The sequence below is a fragment of the Hevea brasiliensis genome, chromosome 6, assembly GCF_030052815.1.
Source record: "Hevea brasiliensis isolate MT/VB/25A 57/8 chromosome 6, ASM3005281v1, whole genome shotgun sequence".
NCBI lineage: Eukaryota > Viridiplantae > Streptophyta > Magnoliopsida > Malpighiales > Euphorbiaceae > Hevea > Hevea brasiliensis.
The window spans coordinates 6919932-6945100 of NC_079498.1; the positions used below are offsets into that span (position 1 = coordinate 6919932).

The 25169-nt window shown below is 28.5% G+C and overlaps 3 protein-coding genes across 5 annotated transcripts; 2 read left to right on the plus strand and 1 right to left on the minus strand.

The window, feature by feature from the left end:
• Positions 1–5532: 5532 nt before the first annotated feature.
• LOC110657428 (uncharacterized) lies at positions 5533–8252 on the minus strand. Of its 3 annotated transcripts, none has more exons than XM_058148327.1 (6): positions 8121–8145; positions 7813–8023; positions 7640–7734; positions 7422–7530; positions 7137–7150; positions 5533–5834 (listed from the first exon to the last, which is right to left on the minus strand). In XM_058148327.1, exons 2-6 carry the CDS (start codon positions 7997–7999, stop codon positions 5694–5696), a joined length of 546 nt encoding a protein of 181 aa, XP_058004310.1. In that variant the 5' UTR covers positions 8000–8023; positions 8121–8145; the 3' UTR covers positions 5533–5693. The 3 variants fall into 3 exon arrangements, with proteins under 3 accessions (XP_058004310.1, XP_021670322.2, XP_058004309.1); XM_021814630.2 differs by lacking the exon at positions 8121–8145 and adding an exon at positions 5912–6013; XM_058148326.1 differs by lacking the exon at positions 5533–5834 and having other exon boundaries at positions 5912–7150; positions 8121–8252.
• On the plus strand, positions 7998–14396 carry LOC110657403 (uncharacterized). The gene is made up of 9 exons (XM_021814588.2): positions 7998–8020; positions 8164–8368; positions 8897–9009; positions 9097–9140; positions 9243–9328; positions 9446–9554; positions 10214–10227; positions 12629–12730; positions 14096–14396. The coding sequence occupies exons 1-9, from the start codon at positions 7998–8000 to the stop codon at positions 14234–14236; spliced, it is 837 nt and encodes a 278-aa protein (XP_021670280.2). The 3' UTR covers positions 14237–14396.
• A 6732-nt stretch (positions 14397–21128) lies between these two features.
• On the plus strand, positions 21129–24926 carry LOC110661526 (signal recognition particle 14 kDa protein). The gene is made up of 4 exons (XM_021820183.2): positions 21129–21344; positions 21582–21675; positions 21796–21905; positions 24551–24926. The coding sequence occupies exons 1-4, from the start codon at positions 21342–21344 to the stop codon at positions 24692–24694; spliced, it is 351 nt and encodes a 116-aa protein (XP_021675875.2). The 5' UTR covers positions 21129–21341; the 3' UTR covers positions 24695–24926.
• Positions 24927–25169: the final 243 nt, after the last annotated feature.

The window sequence follows — 25169 nt, forward strand, 5'->3', positions numbered from 1 at the left end:
CAATAATAAAAACATAAAAAAAAAATTAGAAATCAAAACTCAAAAATCATATGGTTTCCTTGATATATATATATATATATATATATATATATATATATATATATATATATATATATATATATATATATATATATAATATATATATATATATATATATAATATTCGAACGAACCTATTAAATTTTAAAATTAAACCGATTGAACTGAATTAACTTGGTTTGGTTTGATTTTTAGGTTTAAACCAAAATCTGCTCACCCCTAATTATGAGGTAGAATTTAGCCTCAAATCACGGAGGACTTTCCCATCTATGTCGATAGTTAGACTATCTCCAAGGTTGATGAGACCATCCACCGTTGCTACAGAACGGATGCCATTAATGGGGGCATAAGGAAGGTAAAGGAAAGGATTTGATTAGAGAATGGTAAAGAGGAGAATGGAAGAATAGAATTAATTTAGCAAATTAAAAAAAAAAAAAAAAAAGCGATGCTTGGTGGATCAACTTGATTCGGATCATATGGGGACATAATTGGAAATGAGAAAAAATAATTTTTAAAGCCATTATTAATCCATTAAAAACGGATGAAATTACAAATATAACCATGCACGTTAAATTAGGAAAGTAGCACCAGATAAATGTTGTTTATTTATTTCTCTCTCTTCAGTTAATCAAAGTACCACAAGGGTATTATGGAACTAATTTCGATTTGGCTCAAAAAATTGGTTGTCTTTTTCAAGACTTAGTCATCTGGTATTCCAATGCAAGTTGCAATACCCATTACAAAAACAAGTCAATTTCTATCCAACAAATCGGCAAAAATTTTAATTAATTAATCAATTTATTAAGAAAAACTACAAAGCACAATATCACACAAAAGTTTCAATATGTAGAATTGCAATACCCATTACAAAAATGGAAGAAAAAAACATTAATTTAATATATTAAATTTAATTATATTTTAAAATGTAAATTATTAAAATAATTTAAATTTTATATTTAAATGATAAATTTTATAATGAAAAACTTAAAATAAAATTTTCATAACAACAAAGTTATTTATATCAATAAAAGTCAGATTTTGATATATAAAAATTTTATAAAGCAGTAAATAAAGAAAATTTCATATACTTTATGATGGAAAAAGTATAAAATACAAAAATAATTAGAATAGTATTTTATCAATAAAAATAAAAAATAAAAAAATACTATTCCAATAATACAAAAATAATGAACTTAATCTTATTGGAATGCAAAAATTAGCATTTTACTGAACATAATTATATAAATTTACATGTAATTCATATTGTAATATATACACACAAGTCAAATCATCAAATAATTCTTAATTATAAGAGTATTATTATATTAGATAATATGTATAATCTTTAATTATTATATATTTTATAATAAAAAATTATATATTTCTTTCATAATTGACTTAATTAGTACTAATTCAATTATAGAGAGTAACTAATTGAAAAATTTAGCACATATTATATTGTTATGTACTGATTATATGGAGCTAAGATACATATAAAAAAATTAATTATAATATGTTGCATAACTAATTAAGTACTATTACTAATTGAATTATAGGGAGAATTATGAAACGTAGCATATATGATAGTGTTATCTACTAATTATATGGAGTTAAGATATATATATATATATATATATATATATATATATATATATATATATATATATATATATATATATATATAAAATATGTTTAATTATAATATTTTTATAACTGATTTAAGTACTAATTGAATCACAAAGAGCAATTGATGAAAAATTTAATACATATTATAGTGTTATATATTAATTATATGAAGGTAAGATATACATAACATATTTAATTGTAATATGTTTAATAATTTATTTAAGTATTAATTAAATTATAAGGAGCAACTGATGAAAAATCTAACACATATTATAATACCACATACTAATTATATGGAACTATGGTTTGCATAGCATATATAGCAATAACATATGATTTAATTTATACACTTACCAATAAGTGACGAGTAAAATTTAGCTCAAAGCTAAAAATCGATCAAACCAAATTATTTCAAATATTCTATTTGATTTAAAATATTTAAAAAATAGATTTTTTTTTTTTGGTTCGGTTATAAGGAAAAAAAATACAAATTTCATTTTGTTTTGGTTGTTTGAATGTTTGAACTGAACTAAATCATTTTATTTCGAGTTGGTTTGTTTTGTTTGTTTTTGCAATTTGGTTTGGTTTTAATTTTAAATAAAATTCAATTTTTGAATTTTCAATTTGATTAAGTTGAAACTGAACTAAATCATTTCCACTTTGTAAACCTTTCTACACAATCCTCCCATTAAAATAGCATATCAAAATGGATTTTGCCTACATCTTGCTAGATAGCATCAGCATTGACTTGAAAAGCTTGTTCTCTTTCAAGCTTAGAAACAAGATTTGGATAATTCCAAGTTGGGATCGTACACTATAACAAATATAGGTTTTAATAACATTTTTTTAACATCATTTTATAAATGATATTAAAGTAATAAATAACATCAAGTGACATATTTTGACATCAAGATAACATATACCATGTATAATAGTGTTGTAAATTTATATAAAAGTGTTGTTAACGGCTTATAGATATAAGTGTATACTTACTGATAATTCTTACTGGCAATATGTTTTTAATTTTTAACAGCATTTAAGACAATGCTGTTAAAGCCTAAATTTATAGTAGTGATATCTCCTTGAAAATTTGATTTTGTTAAATGGAAGGAAGGTTGTAGGAAACTATACTATTAAATATTGTAGATTTTATCAATCTCATGCCTAGATTTCCTTCAATATTTTTGGTTCATAAACCATAACATCGCTAAACTAAAAGAAAATTTGCCTCTCATTGCATAGAGATGGTTGAAAGATGGAGTTTATATAGGTTCAAAGACATTGAATTCACTTAAATTATTAGATTGAACTGTAATTCAAATAACAAGGTTAATGTTGTTATTTCAAATCCTTGATTTTTTTAGTTTTTTATTTATCTTGGATTCGATTGAAATCCAAATTATTATTATTTTTTTTAATTTCCCAAAAAAGGTATTTGATGTAAATCCAAATCCATATATAGAAAAACTAATCTCATATAGAAAAACTATATATTATAAGATATTATAATATAGAAAAACTAATCTCATCAAAGGTATTCTAATCTCACATATAGAAAAACTAATGAGTGCATCTTATTTCCATAAAAAATAATATATTTTTTTTACTATAAATACGTGAAAATTATAATATATTTTATAAATAAATTTTATATTAATTAATAATGCAAATATATCATATTTATGTGCACATCCATTGATAATTTTATTTATTTTAACTATAAATAAAAATTTTCAAAAAAAAAAACTTGTAATGAGATAATTGAATGTTAATGCAATTAATAATATTTTCCCAACAATTCTTCGTATGAAGAGTAAAAATTATGATTCACCACTAAAATTAAAAGAATTTATGCCGCAACAAAATTTTAAAAAATAAAACTGTTAAAAAAGTTCGAAAACATTAAAAATAAATCAGAAAAATGAATTAAATTTTAGAAATTTATGTCTATAGAAAATAAAATAAAAAATAAATATTATTGTATAAGTTGGGTGTTGTTATTTAATTCATAAGAATATAAAAACTCAAAAATACATATGAAATGAAAATATTAACTCAAATTTTATTTTTAAATAATAATAATATATACGAACATATTTATCATGAGAATTAATAAATTTTATTTTAAAATAATAATACATATATGGACATTTATCATAAGAATTGATCACATAATTAAGAAAGCGAAGGGAGGTGAAGGTTAAAAATGTTTTTATTTTGAAATTAATAAATGAAATATTGAAATTTTTATATATTTCCTAGATTTAATAAAAGAGAAAAATATTCATTTTAGGATTCGGTCATTATTCTTATTTTTAAGGGTACAGATTTAGACTTTTATTAAAATAGTATTATGAGAATATAATTATTTATATTGAAATTCAATTATTATTATTATTATTAAGTAAGGATTCAGTCATTAATAAAATAATATCATGAAGATATAATTATTTATAATAAGATACAATCATTATTAAAATAGTATCACAATTCATAAAAGTAAAAAATAAAAAAATTACATATATAATTTAAAAATATATTATTTAACTATATGATAAGATAACTTTAAAAGTGTTAAAATAAAAATATAATAAAATTACTTTTATGATATTTTTAAAAAATATATATATATATCTTGTTAATCATTCAAACCCTTAAAATAAAGTAATTTAATTATTGTGAACAACAAATTCAATGAAATATGAAAAGTTCCCATTCTTAACCTTTCATGATCATGTCACAAAATGTCTTACAAACAATCTATATCTTTATAAGATGAACTCTAAAATGAGTTATAACATATTATTATTCATTTGAAACACTTAATGTTATAAAATATTATTATTCTATTATAAACTAAAATTAAAAAACATATTATATCAAACTAATTATTTTCAAAACATAAACTCACAACCCATCTTTTAATGTACTTAATTCCTTATAATAAAAATTTTATGATAATAATTATAATTTAAATAATATTAAGAAAATTAAGAATTATAGTTATAAATTAAATTATATAAATTAAATATATATTTTCATTGTCCACTATAATTATAAAATTATGTACTTAATTTTTTATAATAAAAATATTTATGATAATATTTACGATTTAATTAATTTTTGAAAAAATTAATAGTAAATTATATATAAAAACTAATATCACACATCAAAAATCAAACTGATTGTCATTTAATGCAAATAGAAGATACAATATTCAATCAATAGTTTCTTTTATACCTATCAAATGATATTTTAGTAACTAAGGAATTATAAGAAGATGAAAAATAATTTGCATAAATATCATTAAGGTAATCTTTATTTTATAAGAATTTATTTCTAAATTTATATAAGAAAAACGCTATATAATTATATCTCCATTCAATTAAATAATATATCAATAATAAATATACCCGTGTAATGCACGGGCAAAAGCCTAATTTTATATGAAATGAAATTTTAAATTTTGGCTATAGTAAAGATGAATGATCAAAGATGTTAGTATACTTCTTCAACACATAGAACTTGGCTTGCTAGGAGCTTAAATTGATTTAATTACCCAGTTAAATGCTAAAAAGAATCAGATAGTGAAGACGGGCAACACATTCTGGTTAAAGTTAAAAGGGTATATTCCAACTTGACTCTTAACTTGTTTAGCATTTTTTTTTTTCTCAGAAGGAATAGAGAGTGGGTACTCAAATTTAGTCTGCCAAGTGAGTAATATATGCCTTTCAACACTAGAACAAGTCAGGCCCAGCTATTTGTTTAGCATGCTAAACAAATCAAATTTGGGCAATTCAACAGCCATTGAATAAAAGCCAAATATGAGCAAGGAGGATATTTTTTTTACAGAAGAACATCTACTTGCTTTATTTTCCAAACATGTATATGCACATATATTGTACTTAAAGAATTTTTTTTTGACTTTATAGACAATTGCAGGAGCATTCATATGTAATTAAAATAACAAATATTTCTATGATGCCAGAGAATTATCATTGTATCAATGCTCAACAAATCTGACAAGCCTCAACTTGATGTATCAGTTTTGGTTTCCTCAAGCTCAAGAACAGCATTAAATCCAAAAGCATTTCCTGGTGAGAACAATTTCTTGAGTTCTTCTGCCTTTTGGATAGTGTTAACTTTGTTGTCCTTCACATTCAGATTTTCCTGTTTTAAAAGGAGAAACTTAATATTCATTTCAGTTTCATAAAAGCAAGCATGCAAAGATAGGTGAAATGAATTGCCTTCTTCACATAATTTGCAATGGATGACGTAACTATTTCTTTTATCACAAAGTTGGTTACTCGCTCTTCACCAAGAATCTGTAGGAGGAAATCCCGTGGGACCTGTAGAAATTATGAGTGAGCTATTTCAGAACAAGAAATTAAAATGCTTAATGAGGCAATTTTCTTTAGGATAAAATGCCAGACGTCTTGCATAAAATTTTCTTTACTGGTTTGAAAAATGAGAAACAAATAAAAATTAAATGATACTTTATTCCATGTCCCTGCCACATTCCATGGTATCTCCAGCATAAAATGCTTGGGGCAATACGTGTGAGCAAAGACAGCAGAAATTCTAGCTAGTCTACTTGGAGATTAGATTCTTGTCAAATCAAAACATTTAAATAAAGAAGGAAAATTGGGAGTACTGAAACTGCTCAAATACAAATTCTCATGCATAATATCAAATGCATAATGTTTCAAGGCCTGTGATACCCTATCTCTGAGTTTCTCTAATCTCAATACAGGCTACAAAACTATTAAATGTGACTGTAGTCTGTGTCTCTAAGATCAAATATGAAAACATTTTTCATTCTCAACTGAAAATCAGGCAGGCATCCATTATTTCCCAAATTGTAAGATAAAGGACAAACAAGCTTCATTTTTGTACAGGAGCACCTATAGTGAGCAACTTTGTCTACAGACAGTCTTTGCAATAATAGATAAAGCAGCTGGAAGGCTTGAATTCCAGGAAGGGACCTAAGGGAAAGAGACTTGCAAGTTTACCAGGTCATCACTTTATGGAAAGAGTTGATAAATTTACTGCATTTTTATGATTGTAAGGAATGGATTACTATCTATATATATTATATATATATACACACAAGGCAAACTAGAGAAGTCATTATTCTTCTTCGTTGAACTTTGATGGCCAATTCAATAACATCAACACCTAGGATATCAGATTACAAGCATGTATCTGTAATATTTTGGTGATAGAAGCTAATACAGATAAAAATGCATTCCTCTCTGTGTGACAATTCTATAAGAATCTAATGGCATGTTTTCTGTAGAAGATCCAAACACACTGAACTTGTTTGTTTATAGACCACAAACTTAAACTTTCAGAAGGCAATGAAACCATGGTTTGAACTTCCTTAATGTTTTGAATACATAATTTCATTGCCAAGTGATTATGATGTATGCAGTCTGGACTCTGGCGGAAATAAAGAATTAAACTACTTACCTTTGATGTTTTTCCTGGATTAGCCCCAAGATACATGCAAAAATACAAGTGAATAAACTAAAATGGTTAGAATTCAAAGTTTGATAAATTCACAAGCCGCACAAGACAAAAAAATATATGAACCAAGTGAGAATGTTAACGAGATGAGAAAAACATCTAACAGCTAAGCTGCTTATACTTCTCATTTAGCAAACAGATTACCTGCTTGAGCAACATTATCATCCGGACTCAGCAGCTAAACTTTGAAAAAAAAATCCAAAGGCAAGATGAAATAGCATGTCTTACCTCCCTTTTGCCTTCGAAACCCAGGAATTGGTGGCGCCGAGCGACCCAAATCTATCAAAACCTTATCAAACACCTTTTGTGTCTCATCTCCAGGCAAGTCCACTCTCAGCTGACAATTGAATTTGAACATCATGAGAATTTCGCAACACAAGTTTGCTTCTTTTAGCAACTGGGTATGAACAATGACGAACAAAAACCAGTAATTGCACAAATTTAACCTGAATCTTGTTTTCTTCCTTGGACTCTAGCACTACTTCAGCGTTTTTCAACGTTATTGCATTGTCCTTTGGATCTGTAATCGACGCCTCTAACCCTAATAACAAGCAAAAACAGCGAAAATTACTCTCAATAGCTAATGATTGATAATAGTTATTTGAAGCTAAAATTCCACCTGAGCCAACGGCAGACAGAGGCTTGCCCACATGCTCAAGAACCCTTCTCTCCTTGGGATTAGAAGAGAATGAAAACCTCAAATCAAGGCTTGCTGGGGAGGTGGCGGTGGTGATGCTCCTATGGGTAGAAACGTAATTGCAGGAGCAGTAGCTTCTCAGGGGAAAAATCGTTGACAATGACGCCATGCTTCTGGTGTTCTCTAAGCTGTACTGTAAACCAGAAAAAAGTGAAAAAAAAGAAAAATAAAAAAAAAAAGCAACTCTTTATTGTTTGAGAACAGGCCCAAGCGCAACTGCCCAACTGCACCTGTCAATTCAAATCCTCATTACACGCCGTCGTTTTGATTCAGGGACCCTAAAAGCGACAACGTTTTTAAGCTCCAATTTGAACCGACGTCGTTTCTCAAATCGCCTCAAAACGGTATAACCATCTGTGAAGCGGTCTCTGACTTACCAACTGATAAGAGACCTTTGAATTGGAGCGAGGAAGGAGAAGACAGAGGAGATAAAATGGAATTAGCCGTTAAAACCCTTTTCTTGGGAGTAAACCCCAAGGTAAGCAAATGCTTCTCTTCCTCCCCCCTTTTCATATTCTTCTTTTCTAAATACCCATTTGTAATCCTGAACTTGTTTGCTTCAATTTGTATATGAAACAAACTTTGGGGCTGTTTCATTTTATTTTGTGAGTTATAGATGGGTTTTGTGGGAAATGCCTCATGAATTTTGTATTTTATGAATTCAATTGTCACTGACGCCCAGCTAAACTTGTTAAGCATGTTTATTTCATTAGCATGTTTATTTCATTGTATGCTTATAGGCATCATTCTTATATTTACACACAACTCTGCTTAGAGAGTTACAGTTTTCGACATTCTCTTCATTCTCATTGTTCTTCTTCTTCATCTTTCCTCTAGCATGAACTGTATTACTGGGAATCTAATTATTTTCGTAATTTATAACAGTCTCGCTTGGTTTTAGCCTCTTCATCATCAATGGTATCCCTTTTTTCGCATTTTGTTTTGCTCAAGAAACAAGAATAACAGCTAAAAGAAATGAGGTTTTTGTTTTCTTTTTGTTTTTCAGTTAATAAATTACAAACATACACTAGATGTTGCCTTTCCAAATCTTTCTTGCAAATCAGCAACCGTTTCCCATCAAACAAGAGACATCTCTCAAGGATATCGTGTTAGGTTAAGGTAATCTTTCTTGAATTGTTATGTCATTCCTAGTAGGTTTAAACCAATGAAGTTGCTTGTTTTACTAATCCCCTTTCATTTTTACAGGGAAAACCACAGATGCTTTTCTCCTGTTTCTGCTGTACTATCAGGTGCAAGTCCAATTTATTCTCCTTCAACTAGCGCTTTTAATCTTCTTGCTATTGCTGATGTGCAATTGTTTAGATTTTCCACAACTAATCCACTTAATCCAGGTGCACAAGATGTTGAAGTATCTTCTTCTCAATTTGAAGAATTCTCAGTAAAAGCTTCAAGTACCAATGAAGCTGGAGAACTAAGGGTATGAGCTGATTGATGTACTCCTTTTGATCATCTTGAATGATAGGGTAATTAAGAAAAGCAAATTGTTAACTTAATACCTTTTCCTCTATAATACTTTCATAACTTTTGTGAACAGATCAGCGTAGAGGTATCTGGTGCCAGAACTAGAGAAATATTTGACAATGTGTTTGACAAAATGGTTTCTGCGGCTCAGCCAATTCCTGGCTTCCGAAGGGTGAAAGGAGGTCAGATATGATATCTAAATTCACTAGCATACTTTTACTGCAGAACTACTATACTCTGCTGTGGTGAACTAAGTAGCTTTTATTAAACCTTAAATCTGGCTTAGTTTTGATGGCTTCTATCAAGGGCTTTCTATGCCCCAACTACACAGTTCTTGCAGCCCACTTCAATATGCTACATGTCTGCCTGCACGGTGCAGTGATTAATTATAGTCCCCACTTCCCACTGCAAAAATAGCATGGGACTGTTGTGAATGCCAACGCCATAATTCATGTTTTCACTTTTACATGTGGAGTTTTGAAGAGAGATAGGAGAGAAACATTGTCATTTTAATTGAGAATATGACAGCATATTGCTTTTAGATCTCTCGCAGTTGAGGTTTGATCATGAAGCATATTTCATGGAAAAAGGAAATATTCTGTAAATTTATACGTCATTTCAAAATTTTGTTTGTTGAGTTGAAATGTAACCTATCTGCTATTTGTTATTGCCTAAATCTGTAATTCTGCAGTCATATTTCTTCTTGTTTACCTTTGACAATCATCTCTCTTAGAACATTCTTTTTAACGTTTTCTATTTCCTCCTTTTCATGAATTGCTAACTTTTCTTTAATTACTTCCATTGGCTGCACTACATATTTTGATGGCTATGAAACTACCAGGAAAGACACCAGATGTAAGTTTCTGTATCCTCTTCTTGAACTGGCTTTGAGTAGCAATGTAATCTAAAACTGTGTTTTCCATGTAGTACTCACTTTCTTGGCATGCTTAACTATTTTACTGCCACCTGAGTTCATGACCTATCATGGGCAAAGCATAACAGTACTTGATCAGAAAATGGACTAGGCCTAACTTACCCCCAAAAGCTAGCTCAAAGGGGGAGGATTGCCCAATTCTTTATAAGGTGCACATTACCCACATACCTAACCAGTGTTATGAAGGAGAGAGGCAACACTAAGGTGAAAGTATACCTTATGGCCTTAGGCGAGAGGCGAGGTGAGAGCCTTTTTGAAATAAGTCACCATAGCCTAAATTGTCTAAATTTTTATTTATACTATAATATATTATGCAGAAAGAAAAAAATTTAAATGTCAAACACCTTAATATAAACCATTTCAAAATGAAAAAACTCAAGAATTTTTGAAACAAATAAATAAACGTTCTTTATACAAACAAAAAAATAAAAAGAAGAGAAACAAAGATTGGAGAAAATACAGGTGGGAAAGTTTTCCATGATGCCACTTATTCAATGTGTTAATGCAAAATTTCTCCTCTTATAATTTTATGCTGCAATAGTCCCATCAACAATAGTCTCAATATCAAATTGCATAATCTATAATTAAAATCACCACCCTAACAATTCTACCAATATTCGGTGGATGTCTAGATCCATTACTCAGTGACCAACAAAGCACACAAAGAAAATATTCAAGTTAAAATTAAAGAGGAAAAAAAAAATTAAAGTGCGGACAGATAGCATGAGTGAGAGAAGAAAAGAAAAGGAGAGGAAGAGGAGGAAGAGGAGGAGGTGGAGAGAAGAAAAAAAATTACAAAGAAACAAAAATTAAAAAAAGAAAATTAAAGTGCAGATTCTGTGCAGATGGCTTGAGTGAGAGAAGAAGAGAAGAAGAGGATGAGAGAAGGAGAGAAAAGAAGAAAAAAATTGCAAAGAAAAAAAAAGGGACCTGTGCAGGTGCTGTCTTACTGCACCAGATGAGAAGAAGAGAAGAGGAGAGAGAGGAAAAAAGAAGAAGAGGAGAGAGAGAGAGGAAGGATGAGAGAAAATTACCTGCAAAAGTGCTGTTGTGGTCTGACCCTGTTTTCTAGCAGCTGCAGGTGTCAAAATGAGAGGCTTGGATTCTATTTTAATCTTTGCTTTTAAAAATCGCCTCGCTCGGCACCTTTCAGCGCCTTTAACAACACTTTACCTGACCAAATGTGGGATATTTAACACACTCTCCTCACAACCAGGGCTAATACTTGAAATGTGAAACACTTATAGGAGGCCCTTACATCGGTTAAAAAGATTCTGATACCATGGTGAGAAAATGAATTAAGTATAACTCACCGCCTAAAGCTATCTCAATGGAGGAGGATTGTCCAAGTCTTTAGAAGGAGCACATTACCCACATACTTAACCGATATGAGATATTTAACAGTACTCAAATAGCTTCAAGAGGGTAGTGTGCCATTGACCATTGTTGCTTCTATAACTTGACAATGTATCCACGTCCAGCATATCACTTTTAAATAATATTGAATCTTGAAAATGCTGTCATGAAACTCAAGCATAAGCACATATGCACATAGAATTACTGGTGAGTGTAATTGGTGTGTTTATATTTTGGTATTTATTTTATTTCTACCATGCTGCATTGCGATGAGTTCTATCCCATGTATTTGGGGCTTAGCTGTTTGCTGAATTGTTGAAGTGAGTTTGGGCCTGCAATTTTGTTGTTTATATGATCAAGTTATTGCACCTGGATGCTGCAAAGATTAAAATCACTTAGTTCCGATCTGCATGACACAGAGATATTGCAAAATGAAGTGAGGATAGGAAAGATAGCTTTTTTTGGGGGGGGAGGGGGGGGGGGGGGTGGTGTGGGGTTGTGGTTGGGGTGGTGTTGTGAATGGTTGCCACTTGCTACAATGAACAAAATAACTTAATTATGTTCACCCATTTTCATCTTCTTTTATGGACTTAGACTGTGGGGGGAGAGAGAGAGAGAAGAAGAGAAAGAGAGAGAGAGATATTATGTTACAACTTTATGAATATAATAAAGTTGCAGTCATTGCACCAGAGAGGTTGGATTTAGTTTTCTTTCTTACATCAAAGCAAAACATGTGCACTGAGTAGATATGAATGCTTAGTTGCATAAGCTATTTATTGGGAGAGCAAATAATACTTCTTTCTATGCAGATAGGACCTGTGTACTTACGCATACACTCAGGCTGATTTAAATTTATATGCTTATGCATACACTTTGAATGATTTGAATTTAAATATGCTTTCACATTTACTTTTTTATTTCACTATACAGCTGTTGCAAGCTTTTTATTGTTGTCATTTTGAGCAGATACCTAGAGACATTTTGTTAGAAGTCCTTGGACCTTCAAAAGTTTACAAGGAAGTGATCAAGAAAGTTATTAACTCTACTGTAGCTGAGTATGTTGAAAAGGTAATCAGGATCAGATCTGTTCAGGAATTCAGATTTTTTTTCTTTTTTAATTTCTTCTCTCACAAATCATCTAGAAAGTGCTTCCTTAAATATTTAATACTGTTAGCATCATTTTTTCTTGCTTATAACAATATTGGGTACCTAGCTATTGTAGAGTTCAATTTTTTGGATATAATGTATACAAGCTTAACAAGAGTCATTTGAAAAAGGGCTAATGACCAAAACAAGAAAATTTCAAAACTAATGTGTTTCTCTCAATTGTGGCCTCTTCTACTAAAATTATCAGTAGTGGCCATAACATGCGTGGGCTTTCTCTTAAAGACATGTGCTTGTGATGTCATGGAAGCCGATTGGAAGGTAAGTTGGACCCTTTTTTTTATAAAAAAAAAAAAAAAAAAAAAAATCTTTTTAGTTCTGACTGTATTTCCTGTTGTGTTGTAATGCTAAATTTAAACTGAGAGGCAAGGAAAAAAGGGAACAAAATCACTATGAAATTCAGATTATTAAAATATGCAGGAAAATATTTTTAAAATCCTAGTGTGCTTGATTTTGTTAAAATAATCAATACAAGTTCACTACATCATCGGTATTATGTGGTTTAGAGAAAGAAAGAAGAGGGACAAGGACACATTGTTGGAGAACTTAAATGTGTCGTCTTTGCATGAAACAGTAGAATTGATATGATGTTTTACGCATCGCAAGTGGCTGGCCAATAATATTTACTTTCACCTGTGCCCCTAGACATGTTTTTGTGTTACAGTGGACATTTCTTTGACCCATTCCTTTGATATCCATTTTCCGGAATTACATTACAGCTTTGCAGTCATTTACAAAGTTTCATTTTTTTGGTACAACAAAAAATTGAAGCCTAAGATGTGATAATATCATGTCATTGTTTCATTCACTGATGAATTGTGCACAAAGGGCAACATTTGAGTAACATAGTCTTGTCAAAGGATGCTGCCTTTTCTCTGTAAAAATAAGTTTGTTTTTTTTTATCTATATTAAATTAATGAGTTTGCAACAAATGACTTCGCTAAGTTATGTTCATGTATACCTCCTTGTTTTCATAATCTCACACCTTAATAAATGAAACAGCCAAGCCAACATTTAAGTCCTAAGCAAGAAAGCTTCATTATCTCAGACCTTAATAAATGAACCAGCCAACGTTTAGATCCTATGCAAGAATGCTTGTACCTAATTTTTGGCATGGTATTTTTTTCAAAGTTGATTGGTGTATCAGAAATTCATGGCAGTGTTAAGATTCATTCCATGGTCATTTTGTTAAAGATTAGCATTGTACTTTTTCCATATGTTGTACAGAATGACAGTATTAATTCTTTTTTTGTCTTTTTCTCTCCGTAGGAAGGTTTAAAAGTCAGTAAAGACTTGAGAGTCGAGCAAAGCTTCGAAGATCTTGAAGACATATTTGAACCAGATGAAGAATTCAGCTTTGTTGCAGTCCTTCAGCTTCAAGAAATGAATCAACAACATCTTGAGAGTTAATGAAATTTTGTACTTTTCTTTTTTATTTTTATTTTCCTTTTTATGAAGTTGTTCTGAAGATATATACTATTTGGACATGGTTTTAAGATAAGGTGAATAGAGATATATCGTTGGGATTACATACCCCATATCGGAAAATAAAAGTTGCAACATTGTTTTAGTTTGTGTAAAGTAACTCTTTGAATTTAATAGGGATGGTAATGGATAGGTAATTCGTGAAAATCATATTATTCAAATTCAATTAATATGCTCGAAATTTGAATTTATTCTAAACCTGATTAAAATTTAATCTCAATCACTCGAATTTGTCGTAAATTTAATTTTAATTTTATATATTTTTATTAATAATTTATGTTAAAAATTATTTTTATTAATACTTTATATTTTAAAAGTTTAATAATTTCATATGTAAAATTCAATATGTAAAATTCAAACCTGTCTTGAGTATTAAATTTTAAATTTAAACTTTTTGTAAATTCAATTATATATTATATAAACTCAACTTATTAGAATTCGGTTAAATTGAGTATTTATAAAAATTTGACTCGTTACTATCCCTATTATGAAGAAATCATTTCCTTTTTTCTTTGATAAAAAAAATACTTTGATCCTCAGATTTTGTAAAAATCAATATGTTGATGATTATTATCCAAATGCAATTTCAAAAATTTTTGGTAAAGGAAAATAAATACAGTTCAACTGTTTATCGTTGTGGCCAAATTTTAGAGAATTTTTATCAATAATTTATCACTCAAGTTTTATTTTGTTAACAATTAGTCATTCCATTCAAATATCATATTTAAATAATTATTTATTAAATATAAAACACCAAAAATAATTATATTTAAATAATATATAAGTACATAATTCTATAACTAAAATTTTTAGCTATTTAATTATTTTAAATTGAAAATATTTAGATATTCTTTGTAATATATAACTATTTAAATATAAAATATAACAAAAATAATTAATGTATCTTAGATATTAACTTATAAATTACTTTCATTATTCTCTCATCTCTCACTGTTTTTGAATTGGTTGTCATTGTCCTTGAACTACATGTCGTTTAAGGGCACTTTTGGAAATCTGGTGAACAAAAATGATTTCTCATTTAATTTATCATTAATTATATGTTAAATAGTCAATATATCTTTAAATTTATGTTTAATTATTTAGATTTTATCTATTCAAATTTTATATTTAAATAATTATATTTTTATTTTAAATGATTATTGTTTTCATATTTAAAATATAATATATAATTCTTATTAATATGTTATTTGAATAATGAGCTTAAATATTTAAATCGCGAAGAAAATATTTTTCGTATTAATATTTTCAATTTATATATATATATATTTTAAACGATAAAACATCAAAATTTGCATTTTAAGAAAAAATGTAAAGAAAAATTTTTTTTCATCCATTGTGTAAAAGTTATTTCATTTATAAAATACAATTATTTTAATCCTCTTTTTATTAAATGTGTTTTTATTACATTAAAAAATATTTAATAGACTAATAAATTATAAAAATAAAAAAGAAATATGTTTATAATATGATTAAATATTTTTATCACAATTATGTTTAAAAATTTAGGAAACTAATGGCATATAAAAGACATATTGATTAAAAATTTATATTAATTTTATATTAAATATAAGGGGAAATTACAATTTACTACCATGTAGTTTTGTGTTTTTGTCAAGTAGGTCCTTCAATTAAGGACAAAATATTCAATTCAGCTCGTGTACTTATTAAAAAAATTTAATTTAGTTAATTTTTAACTTTCTGTCCAAATTAGTCAAAAAATTTCAATTTAAACTGAATTTATCTTAAAAAAAATTAAAATTTATTGGCTAAATTTCTTTATTTTTTGATTTAAATCAAAATCAAGAAATTCAATTTCTTAATTTTTAGATTAAATTTTTTTTTCTTGATTTAAGTCCAAAAATCAAGGGAAAAAAATCAAAAAACTTGGGACGCGTTCGTAAGTGATGTGGTTTATTTTTTCTTACTTATCGGATAATGTTTTTAAAAATAAGAAACTTAAAACTGAAAACCTTGAATTCTGGTTTTCTAGTTACGAGTTGATTCAATCTTAAAAGAAGGCCAACTTTGCTTCACCATTATCTGAAAATATAGCAGCTTTCCTTCAATTCACGATTTGATTTTATCCTGGTTTTAAGAATTTATCTCCATCCAAATCAAAATAGATTGTAGCTTCTTTTGATGCTGGATTTTGCTTTGAGAAACTAGTCTTTGCCATTGTTGCTTTCCAAGTCTAGAGTTTGTAAGTTAATCACACATCTCTCTGTCTCTCAATCAGATAATGAATTTAGTTACCATTTTAATGGGTTTCAATCATTTGTTAAATTTGTGTCAAATAGCTATGGACAGATCTTATTTTCCTTCTCAATTTCTGACTATTTTTCCTTTAATGCTTTGTACTAATGCAATAATATGGGCTTAATTGTTGTTTTTCATAGCAAGAAAAAATTCTAGCTATGGGCATTATAAATAAAGAATATTAACTAACACTAGAAAGCTCTTAATTAGCATTAGAAAAGGGTTTATTGATTTTACATTATAGTACTAATTAAGCCCATAATTAATTTTTCTGTTAAATATACAATTAGTTTTGAACACACAGATCCCATATCCTCTACTTGTATTATTGATTTTAGTTGTTTAATTCATGCCTGTTAGGTTCTAAAGCACATCCAAAAATAGGTAACATGACCTATAAAACCAGTTGACTTTGATTATTAGCTAATGATTTTTTTTTGGTATTAAATAGTTGCTAAACTAAAATGATTATTCATATTGTACTTCCTGAATCAATATAAAACTTGAGATCACTTAAGGCTAGGAACTTACTATGTTATTAGATTACATGTTATGTATATCGCACATTGAATAACATGCTTTATTATTTTTTTTTTTCATTTTCTTTGAGCAACTTAGTATTTTTTAGATGGATGACCTAAATCAAGAGTTGAATATTGATGAAAATGTAGTTGTTGAAGCAAGAGATCATTTCATACTATTAATGGAAAAGGAAGTTAAAAAGGGAAATTGAAAAACAATCACTTTTCATTTAAAATGCATGGCAACGTATTAGAGAAGAAATGAAAAAGAAGACAAGGAGAGAATATACTCAAATCCAAGTAAAAAATAAATTTAATGGTCATAGGAGTCGATGGAAGAATTTCAACAAATTGCTAAAAGAAACCGGAATTGGATATAATTCAATCACTGGTCAAGTTGTTGCAAGTGAAGATATATGAAGAAAATTATATGAGGTATTTTTCAAAACTATTAATGCATTTGTCATCTTATTATTATAGAATATAAAAATTGGAGTTTTGGTGCATTATTTGGAGAAGTTTTACAATTTCATAAATTGGTAATTTTTTTTCATAGGTGAATAAGATGGCAAGGAGGTTTAAAAAAAATGGATGCAAAGAAAATGAGAAGTTATGTATGCTCATGCCTATGCTTCTACCAAAAGCTCTTCTATCAGTGAAGATGAAGATGCTAGTAAAGAAGGCTCTAATAGTTCTAATGAAGAGGGTGAATATTACCCATAAAGACAAAAAGCACAAAAATAATGTAGAAATTAGTAGTCACAAAACAAGAGATCAATTTCTAAATGCAATGGCTTGAGCATTGACCATAATGGGGGAAAATTTCAAAAAGAAATTAGATTTATTAAAGAGAAGAATGAGTTCAGGAACGTCATTCACTTCAGTTGGGGATAGTGGAGAGAGTTGTGAAACACATTCCAAACAAGATCAAGAATTCGTTTTAAATTGTCTTAATGCATTAAATGCTTTTAAAGGAATTGATGGATCATCTTATGCAAAAGCAGCTAGATCTATACATGATGATCTATTATGGAGATGTATGTTTTTGGCCATGCTAGAAGAAAGAAAAAAAATATTGGGTGCTTAATATTTGAACTTTTATTCATAGTCATTAGTAATGCACATTTTGTGTTGCATTAACTTTTCTATGATTCTTGCTATTTTAATTTTATAGGTGTGCGGATATTTGTTATGTTACAATAAATTTGGATTATGAAATTTCTCTTAATTATTTTTTAATATATGAGTTATGGTTTATTATTAGTTAGCTAGTTTGAATTTATTTTATTGTGTTTTCTTTATTTATTATAATTTCATTTAATCCATTATATGCTTTTTTAATTGTAATATAATTTTTCTAGGTTTATATAAAGAATTCACACATGGATTTGGAGAATTTTTTTTCAAACTCTAAAGAGGAGGTTGAACAATTGATGATTGCTTATTTAAATAATGAGTATAATCCTATATGTAAAAATGAATCTCACCCACAAAGAATTTCAAAACTAATAGGTCATGAATGGGTAGTTGAAATATTGAATGGTCATCCAAGGACATGTTATGAATTATTTCATCTAGAGAAATAGGTTTTTATAAACCTTTGTGAGGAATTAAAAGGAAGAGCAAAATTAAGAGATTCTAAGTTTGTTTCAGTGCAAGAACAACTAACTATAATTCTGCTAATTTTTGGTCAAAATGAAAGACAATGATTTGTTGGAGATCGATTTTAGCACTCAACAGACACAATTTAATTTTAAGCATTTTAGGAAAGTTTTACATGCTATTTGTTCTCTTGCGAAGCATGTGATTGTTCCTTTGTCATTTGAAGAAACACCTACAGATATAAAAAACAATCTAAAATACTTCCCATTTTTCAAGGTATTACCTCTTTAACTTTTTCGTTTTACTCAAATTAGGATATTAGAATTTACTTTATGTGTTATGTTGTTATTAGTTGACTATTGTTATTGTTGTTGTTGTTGTTGTTATTATTATTATTATTAAAACATTTATTTTTTTATTACAAAATTGGGTAGGAGCTATAGATGGTACATATATTTCTGCATTTATTCCAATTGACCAACAGATTCCATATCGTGTAAAAAAGACTGAGCTGACTCAAAACATAATGTTCGTGTGCTCTTATGACTAGTTGGGAAGAAACTGCAAATGATTCAAGAATTTTTTAAGAAACTTTTACCAAACTAAAAAATGAGTTTCCTATGCCCCACGAGTTAAATATTATTTAGTTGATTCTGGGTATACCAATATGCCTAGTTTTCTTAGTTCATTATCGTGAAGAACGTTATCATTTGCGTGATTACAAAGAAGGACCAAATCCAAAGGGTCTAGAAGAGTTATTTAATTATATCCATTCCTCATTACGCAATGTCATAGAGTGTTGTTTTGGGGTCTTGAAAGCACGAATTCCTATCTTTAGAGAAATGCCTTCATATAGTGTTAAGCAGCAAAAGTATATAACTCTAACTTGTTGTGTTGTTCACAATTTTATTAGATTGCAAAGGAGTATGGATACTTTATTTGCTATATATGTAGATGAAAATATCACTTTGGGAGATAATGATCAACAAATAAATGAAGTTAGTACTTCAGGGGCTCGTGAAACTACTAGTATTAATTTCAGCAACTTTGTCAAATGAGCAATATTCGTGACCGAATAACACATCATTTATGACAAATTTATAATAGTCAGTAATTTTATTTTGCACTTTTATGATAAACAAGACTTGTGCATTAGTTATTACTATGAATTTTTATCATAAAATTCGTAAACTTTTCTTTAAATATAAATTTATTTATTATTTTTAGATTGCATATGTATTTTATTGTTAAATGTCATATGTTTTAAAATTATTTATTTATTATTTTAATATATAGTATTTTATCAAGAGATTGTTATAAAAACAGTTTTTAGAAAATAGATAATAAAAAATAAAAAAATAGTGTTTAGTTTTTAGAAAACAAAAAAAAAAGAAATCCAACATTGATACCGAACAGAGCCTTAATTTCTTGATTTTATTGATTTTTGAGCAAATTAAACTTAAATCAAAATTTCTGAGCTAAATTGAAGAAAAAAAATTAAAATGAGCTAAATTAAATTTTATTGAATTGAGCTTTAAATTTAAAATTAAGTTTATAACAAAAAGGTATAAGTTTTAGTTCCGTTAAAAATAAAAAAAGAATATTACCTATATGTCATAAAAAAATTAAGATAAATTTAATTCTTAAGATTTAGTAAAACTCATAAATTAATCTATATATTTTTAAAAACTATTTATTTAGCTCTTTAACATTTTTAAATAAACCTACAGATTAGTCACATCCAATTTTATATTCAATTTATCATTAATTATATAAAAAATATCAAAATATTATTATAAATTTGTAATATAAATTTTATTATAAAATAATCTTTACATTTTATAATCTTTATTATTTTAATTATAATATTATCATTTTATTTTATTTTATCAATATTCTAGATATATTATACATTTAAATTAAAAGAATTTAATTGAAAATTTTATTTCTGTATTATATTATTTTATAATTAATAAAAAAAATCTGAATACTTTTACGTTATACACATTTAGGTAAAAATAAATATGTAGATTCATTAAAATATCAACAATAAATAAATTTTAAAAATATAAAAATTAATATATTAATTTTACTAAAATTTAAAAACTGAATTATAATTTATCTTAATAGCATTTAAGTAATTTGCGCAACATTTTTATCAAAAAGTTAATGTTAATGACTCCACTTAAAAAATACACGCCACCAAAGGTGGGAGTTTCACGTAATTTTTCTAATATATATTTTATTTTAAGTATAAAAATAAAATTTGAATTACTAATAGTTTTAAATTGAAAATAAAATTAATGATATTTTAATTCTTTAACATATAAATAATAGTAAATTAGGCTAAATTTGGATTAAGAAACTAATAGAATAAAATTTAAAGGAGTGATTTATTTTAAAATGAGAACAGAAGAACTCATATGTGATTTTTCACTTACTTTTGGGACTAACCTGTAATTTTCCTTTTTCTTTCTGGACAAGATTTTTTTTCTGCCGCTACAAGCAATAGAGCAACGCTGGTCTGTCTCTCTCTCGCAACTCATTGACGTACTCACTTGAGAGTTGGAGAGGGAAGCTTGCCGCTTGGGATTCTACTTTCTCGACGGATCTCAATCCAACGCTCAATCATGGTAACCCTCGATGCCTCTTTGTCGACCACTATATTTATGTACAATTCTCTGTATATTTGTTAAGTTTCTAGTCCGATCCATGTTTTGATTTTGATCAGGGTTTCGAAACGTTGCTATTTGAATTTGTAATCGTGTTTGATGCTATCTATTTGACATTGTAGATTTTGTTGGAGTGTTAATTAATTTGGATTTTCAACAATGTAAATTTGTGCTAATTATGTTTTTCCTTTTTGATAGGTTCTTCTACAGCTAGACCCGTTTCTTAATGAACTCACAAGCATGTTTGAACAAAGCACTGAGAAGGGAACTGTTTGGGTCACTCTCAAACGATGTAAGTATACCGTTCTTTGTTTTCCCAATGAGTCTTTCTCTTTTGGGTTTGTATTTGGATGATGAAATTGTGAGGAGCTATGTGTGGGATGTTGATTAGTTGCACTTCTTTGTATCTTAGCATCCTTGAAGTCTAAGGTGCAGAGGAATAAAATGGCAACTGCTGGTGAACCCGTTGAATATAGGTGTCTCATCCGTGCAACCAATGGCAAGAAGACAATTTCTACTTCGGTATGCACCTTTTGCCTTCAAAGCATTTATATTTTCTTTATAAGCTTGTTTTTGTGCTCAGATACATTGATTTAAAGGTTGTGCTACTATTTTAGAAGTGGTCTAGTGTCATCTGAACTTGAATCTGGTTATGTGTAACTTATGATGGCTAAGTTTGAGTTAGAAATTTATTTAACAGTTAGTGAGGCCAACAAGGAAGGTTTGAAACCTTATATTTTCAGGAAAAAAAAAATTTACATGAATGCAGCTAACACATTGTTTCACGAGTAAATTAGATTTTGGCGATGCTTACTTGTTCATTTTGTTATTGCTAAGTAATTTTACTCCTAGAGAGTTTTGTTTTGTGGGTTCCCCTCTTTTATTCCTAATTGGAACTCAACATTTGCCCATTTCTTCTTAAAAATCTCGATGTATGCATTTGTCACTTGAATTGATGATGTATTTTCTGGGAATTGACATTAGTTGATGACATTGTAGAAGTACTTCAGAGATAATCTTTGTGGAGTGCCTGCCTTAAGCAAATTGAATATCCTTCTTGAATTAATGGAATTGAGTTTCAAACTTCTCATATTTTAGTTTGGAAATATATGTAGAGTTGTGTCATGCTAGTACAAAGATTTGGGTTTACCTGATTATTTTCTTCACTTGTCCTCTTTCTGTCCCTTTCTCTTTCTGGTCATGTATGTATTTCTTTTTAAAATTTGGGTGCCTTGTGCTATCCATGTCCTTTTTATGATCTTGTGGATTTTAGTTAACATGAGAAATGGGGTAACAAGAATCATTGATTCAGATCACTTTCTCTGCAGATGGGTAAAGAATCAATTTTTGTTGTTTGGGTGAGGAAAGTTCTTAATAATTTAAACTTTTGAATTCTATGTTGTAGAAAGGTGCATTTGTAACCTTAGGCCGAGCTATGACCTATCAGTGTTATTAAAGCAAAAGGCTACATTAAGGTGATAGAGTATCCTATGACCTTAGGTAAGAAGCGAGAGCCTTTTTGATGTGAGGCACATATTAAACTAGTTAAAAGTGTGATATATATATATATATATATATATATATATATATATATATATATATATATATATATATCATACTTTTAACTAGTTTAATATGTAAAATACCATATTGAAGAGGAAAAAAAAAACATTATTTGCCGTGCACTTTATGTAATACAAGAGATATCACGGCAAATAATGGTTTTTTTTTCCTCTTCAATATGGTATTTTACATATTAAACTAGTTAAAAGTACGATATATATATATATATATATATATATATATATATATATATATATATCGTACTTTTAACTAGTTTAATATGTAAAATACCATATTGAAGAGGAAAAAAAAAACATTATTTGCAGTGCACTTTATGTAATATAAGAGATATAAAAGGCAAAAAATAATAAGGTTGTAGAAAGGAAATGATTCCAAAGAAAGATTAATTAACTCCACTTTAGGGTTTAGAACAAGTGTTTTACAAAAAAGGCACTGAAAACTCTTTAATAGATAGGATTTATATAGGACAAGAAAACTTACATATGTGGAAAGTAATATTCTAGCTTAATTAGATCCTATATTATAGCAAAAAATGGAGAATTTCAAATATGTACTGTTAGAATCTCTAAAATCTTTCCTATTTATTTTTATTCCTTACTTGAGGAAGAGTCGACTTAGGAATTCACTAGCTATATAATCAATTGGCTGTATAATCCTTGATTTAGATCCTAATTTGTTGTAATCCCTTATTAGCTGTATAATCCATGATTTAGTTCCTAATTTGTTGTAACCCTGATTAGTTTTTTTTTTTTTTTCTGTTTTGTTAGTTCTTGGTGTATAAATTCTTATTGTACCAGTAACTTAAAAAAAAAAAAAAAAAAGAAGAAAACGGTGTAGTTTTGTTCATGTACAGCTAGCCTAAATTAGTGTGTTTGTCTAAGGCTTAGGGGAGGATTAAGTTTTCGTTGCAAATTTAGTTCCTAATTTATTGTAATCCCTAATGATGAAGAGCATTACAGGAAAAAATTACTTTTTAATCTTTTGCTGTGTAAAAAACAAATTAAAAAAAATAAGTAAAGAATAAATGAAAAAGGCATCGCCTCTCGCTCGGCGCCTTTCTCATTGGGGTACTTGCCTCATGCAGTCCAAGCGAGGCACTAGAGGGTTGTCTCGCCTCGCCTGGTGCCTCGGAGTGCCTTTGAACTCTCTTTTGAAGTTGGACCTTTCAATGATATATTAAGAAAAAATTGAGTTGTAATGCGTAAGTCATAATGTGATAGATGATCCAATGATTGAGGTGGTTAATTCATTGGATTATTTTGAGATACAAAAGGATGACTTATGCATTTATATGAAACATGTATTCAAACATCACGCTTGATAGATATCAAATTTGTGAAATATTTGAGGCCATCATTAGCCAAAAATTTTTTAATAAGTTACTCTATTTTCTATTTTATTGCCACAAAATGGAAACAGCTTAAGAATTTGAGGATCTTATAGATATAATTTGGAATTTCCATCTTTGTGAATTTAATAGGCTTGATTAGTGGTAGCACTTGTTTATTTTCTTATACTTTCTGGTTCTTTATGAATGTGTTTCTTTAGCTTGGTTAGCAGTTTTTCCTTGTTTTGTTGAGAAGGTTGGGGCAAAGGATCACCAGCGCTTTCAAGCTTCATATACTACTATTCTCAAGGCCCACATGACTGCTTTAAAGAAGAGGGAGAGAAAGGACAAGAAAAAGGCTGCAGGGGCAGATAAGAAAGAAGGCTCAAAGAAGCCCTAGGGAGCCCAAATTCCTGTTTTCTGAACCCCTGTATAAAATGGAATACCTTTCATTTCCTTTTATGTACTCTTCAGCATAACGAAAGTAGGTTTTGTCATACCTTGAGAGTAAAGAAATATTTGTTTTGACTTTGAGCATTTACTGAGATTGAAGGATGGGATTTTGTTTGACTGCCCTTTTGTGGGCGTTGTTACTTGGGTTAATATTTATATGGGAGAAAATTTTGGAAAAATGAATTGCAGATATCTTGTGGTTGGTTTACTTTTCGCCATGAATATTTCTGAATTTAAAATCAAAATAAGTTTTCGTAAGATTGGCCTGTCAAATATGATGATTGTGCAAAATGGGTTCACTTTGAGTAGGCATTCGTTATGAAGACAATCTTTCTGAAATATTAGGGAGAATTTTTATAGCCACTTTGAGTAGGCATTTGTTATGAAGACAATCTTTCTGAAATATTAGGGAGAATTTTTAT

Coding starts and splice junctions, on each gene's coding strand:
- LOC110657428 (XM_021814630.2), bottom strand. CDS start 7,999: ATGGCGTCATTGTCAACGATTTTTCCCCTGAGAAGCTACTGCTCCTGC. Junction 7,531..7,639: donor AGGAAGAAAACAAGATTCAG/GTTAAATTTGTG, acceptor TTCAATTGTCAG/CTGAGAGTGGACTTGCCTGG. Junction 5,835..5,911: donor TTGCAAATTATGTGAAGAAG/GCAATTCATTTC, acceptor CTTTTAAAACAG/GAAAATCTGAATGTGAAGGA.
- LOC110657403 (XM_021814588.2), top strand. CDS start 7,998: ATGCTTCTGGTGTTCTCTAAGCT. Junction 8,369..8,896: donor TCTTGGGAGTAAACCCCAAG/GTAAGCAAATGC, acceptor TTTGTTTTTCAG/TTAATAAATTACAAACATAC. Junction 9,141..9,242: donor TGTTTCTGCTGTACTATCAG/GTGCAAGTCCAA, acceptor CACTTAATCCAG/GTGCACAAGATGTTGAAGTA.
- LOC110661526 (XM_021820183.2), top strand. Junction 21,676..21,795: donor TTGGGTCACTCTCAAACGAT/GTAAGTATACCG, acceptor TTTGTATCTTAG/CATCCTTGAAGTCTAAGGTG. Junction 21,906..24,550: donor AGAAGACAATTTCTACTTCG/GTATGCACCTTT, acceptor TTTGTTGAGAAG/GTTGGGGCAAAGGATCACCA.